Below are 1,216 nucleotides of genomic sequence, written 5' to 3'. Positions count from 1 at the left end.
AATGTGAACTTATCAACATTCGTGGAAATGGTGTATAAAATTCCAGTAAGTATCTGCATATTATTATAACATTTTTTTTTCAATTTTTCTTGTTGCTGCATTAGTTTTCATTCGTTTGTCGCTTTATTACGATTTCAGTCCAAATCATTGGTGGTCGCCAATGTTTGCCAACCATGTTCATCCAGCCTAGGGCAATTTTATAATCATTGGTCTTTGTATTCCCCGCGCGGTAATGCTCTGGTTCAACAGGTGATTACATAATATTTTACATATGTAGGAATAAGAATTGACTTGATGAACATATGAATAAATCAATTAAATGAACTAAATATTTTACTCAGTTTGCTCAAGTGTCGATCACAGAGAAGTAAATTGGATCTATGTGTTGTGCCGTCGAATGCGTTACGCCTTAAAATTATCATCTATTGTTTTCTAGAATATTGTAACAGGCGCCTTAGGTGCGTCGGCTGCATCCAGAAGTGAGCCTTCGCCTGACCTTGATTCGAGACCAGCTACCAATGAAAGTTCAACGGTAGATCCACGTTCAACTAGTTCATCAGATAGCTCTCATTCTCCGGATATTCCATCGTCCAGCGCATCGGCCACACCAAACTAATGATCGAGCACCGCAATCTCAAATCACACATCTTGAGATGTCAAGACATCAGCCACGTTATGGTTTCGAGTGTTGGCGTTGGTACAACACCGATGCCCAGCACGTCACGATTCTCTTTACAGTCTTATCACAACTGATCGTCGTCACAGTTCGATCCAGTGATCCGCAAATATCATCAAATCTATTAATTCACCTTTCATCATTTCAGATCAATCAAAATGAGATTTGTTTCTTTTTTTCTTTTGAGTGAGAACACAGAGATTTTTCTTGATCAGAATGAAATAGTTATTTATTCAAATAAAACACATTCCACCCAAGTAAACGAAGCTTTAGTTTCAGTTTTTTTTGTTGTGAAATGTAAATTGATTTGAAATACAGTTTGTATTTATTCAACCACGATACAAAAAATGTTATTATTAATAAGTGACCAGTGGATCAGCATCAGTTTCACTGAGTTGAATTTCGATGCTGTTGTCGTTGAGCAATTTTGCCAATGTCTCTTTGAATTCGGTCAAATAGCCACGTTCCGAGTTGCTATGGTTGCATAGAATCACGCTAACATTGTTGTGAACGGCTTCGAGCACGTCATGATGTGACATT

The 1,216-nt window shown here is 37.6% G+C and overlaps 1 protein-coding gene across 1 annotated transcript; it reads left to right on the top strand.

The window, feature by feature from the left end:
* Positions 1-17: 17 nt before the first annotated feature.
* Positions 18-1,210, top strand: LOC129580207 (uncharacterized; the record flags this gene model as incomplete). Its single annotated transcript, XM_055470417.1, is given in 3 exon segments — positions 18-45; positions 139-249; positions 437-1,210. Coding segments are annotated over 3 exon segments (309 nt in total). The 3' UTR covers positions 617-1,210.
* Between the last annotated feature and the right edge of the window lie 6 nt (positions 1,211-1,216).

This window comes from Sitodiplosis mosellana, unplaced genomic scaffold (assembly GCF_009176505.1).
Source record: "Sitodiplosis mosellana isolate CC-2019 unplaced genomic scaffold, AAFC_SMos_1.0 Smas_scaffold_7288, whole genome shotgun sequence".
Taxonomy (NCBI): domain Eukaryota; kingdom Metazoa; phylum Arthropoda; class Insecta; order Diptera; family Cecidomyiidae; genus Sitodiplosis; species Sitodiplosis mosellana.
This window is presented reverse-complemented; position numbering and strand designations above follow the sequence as displayed.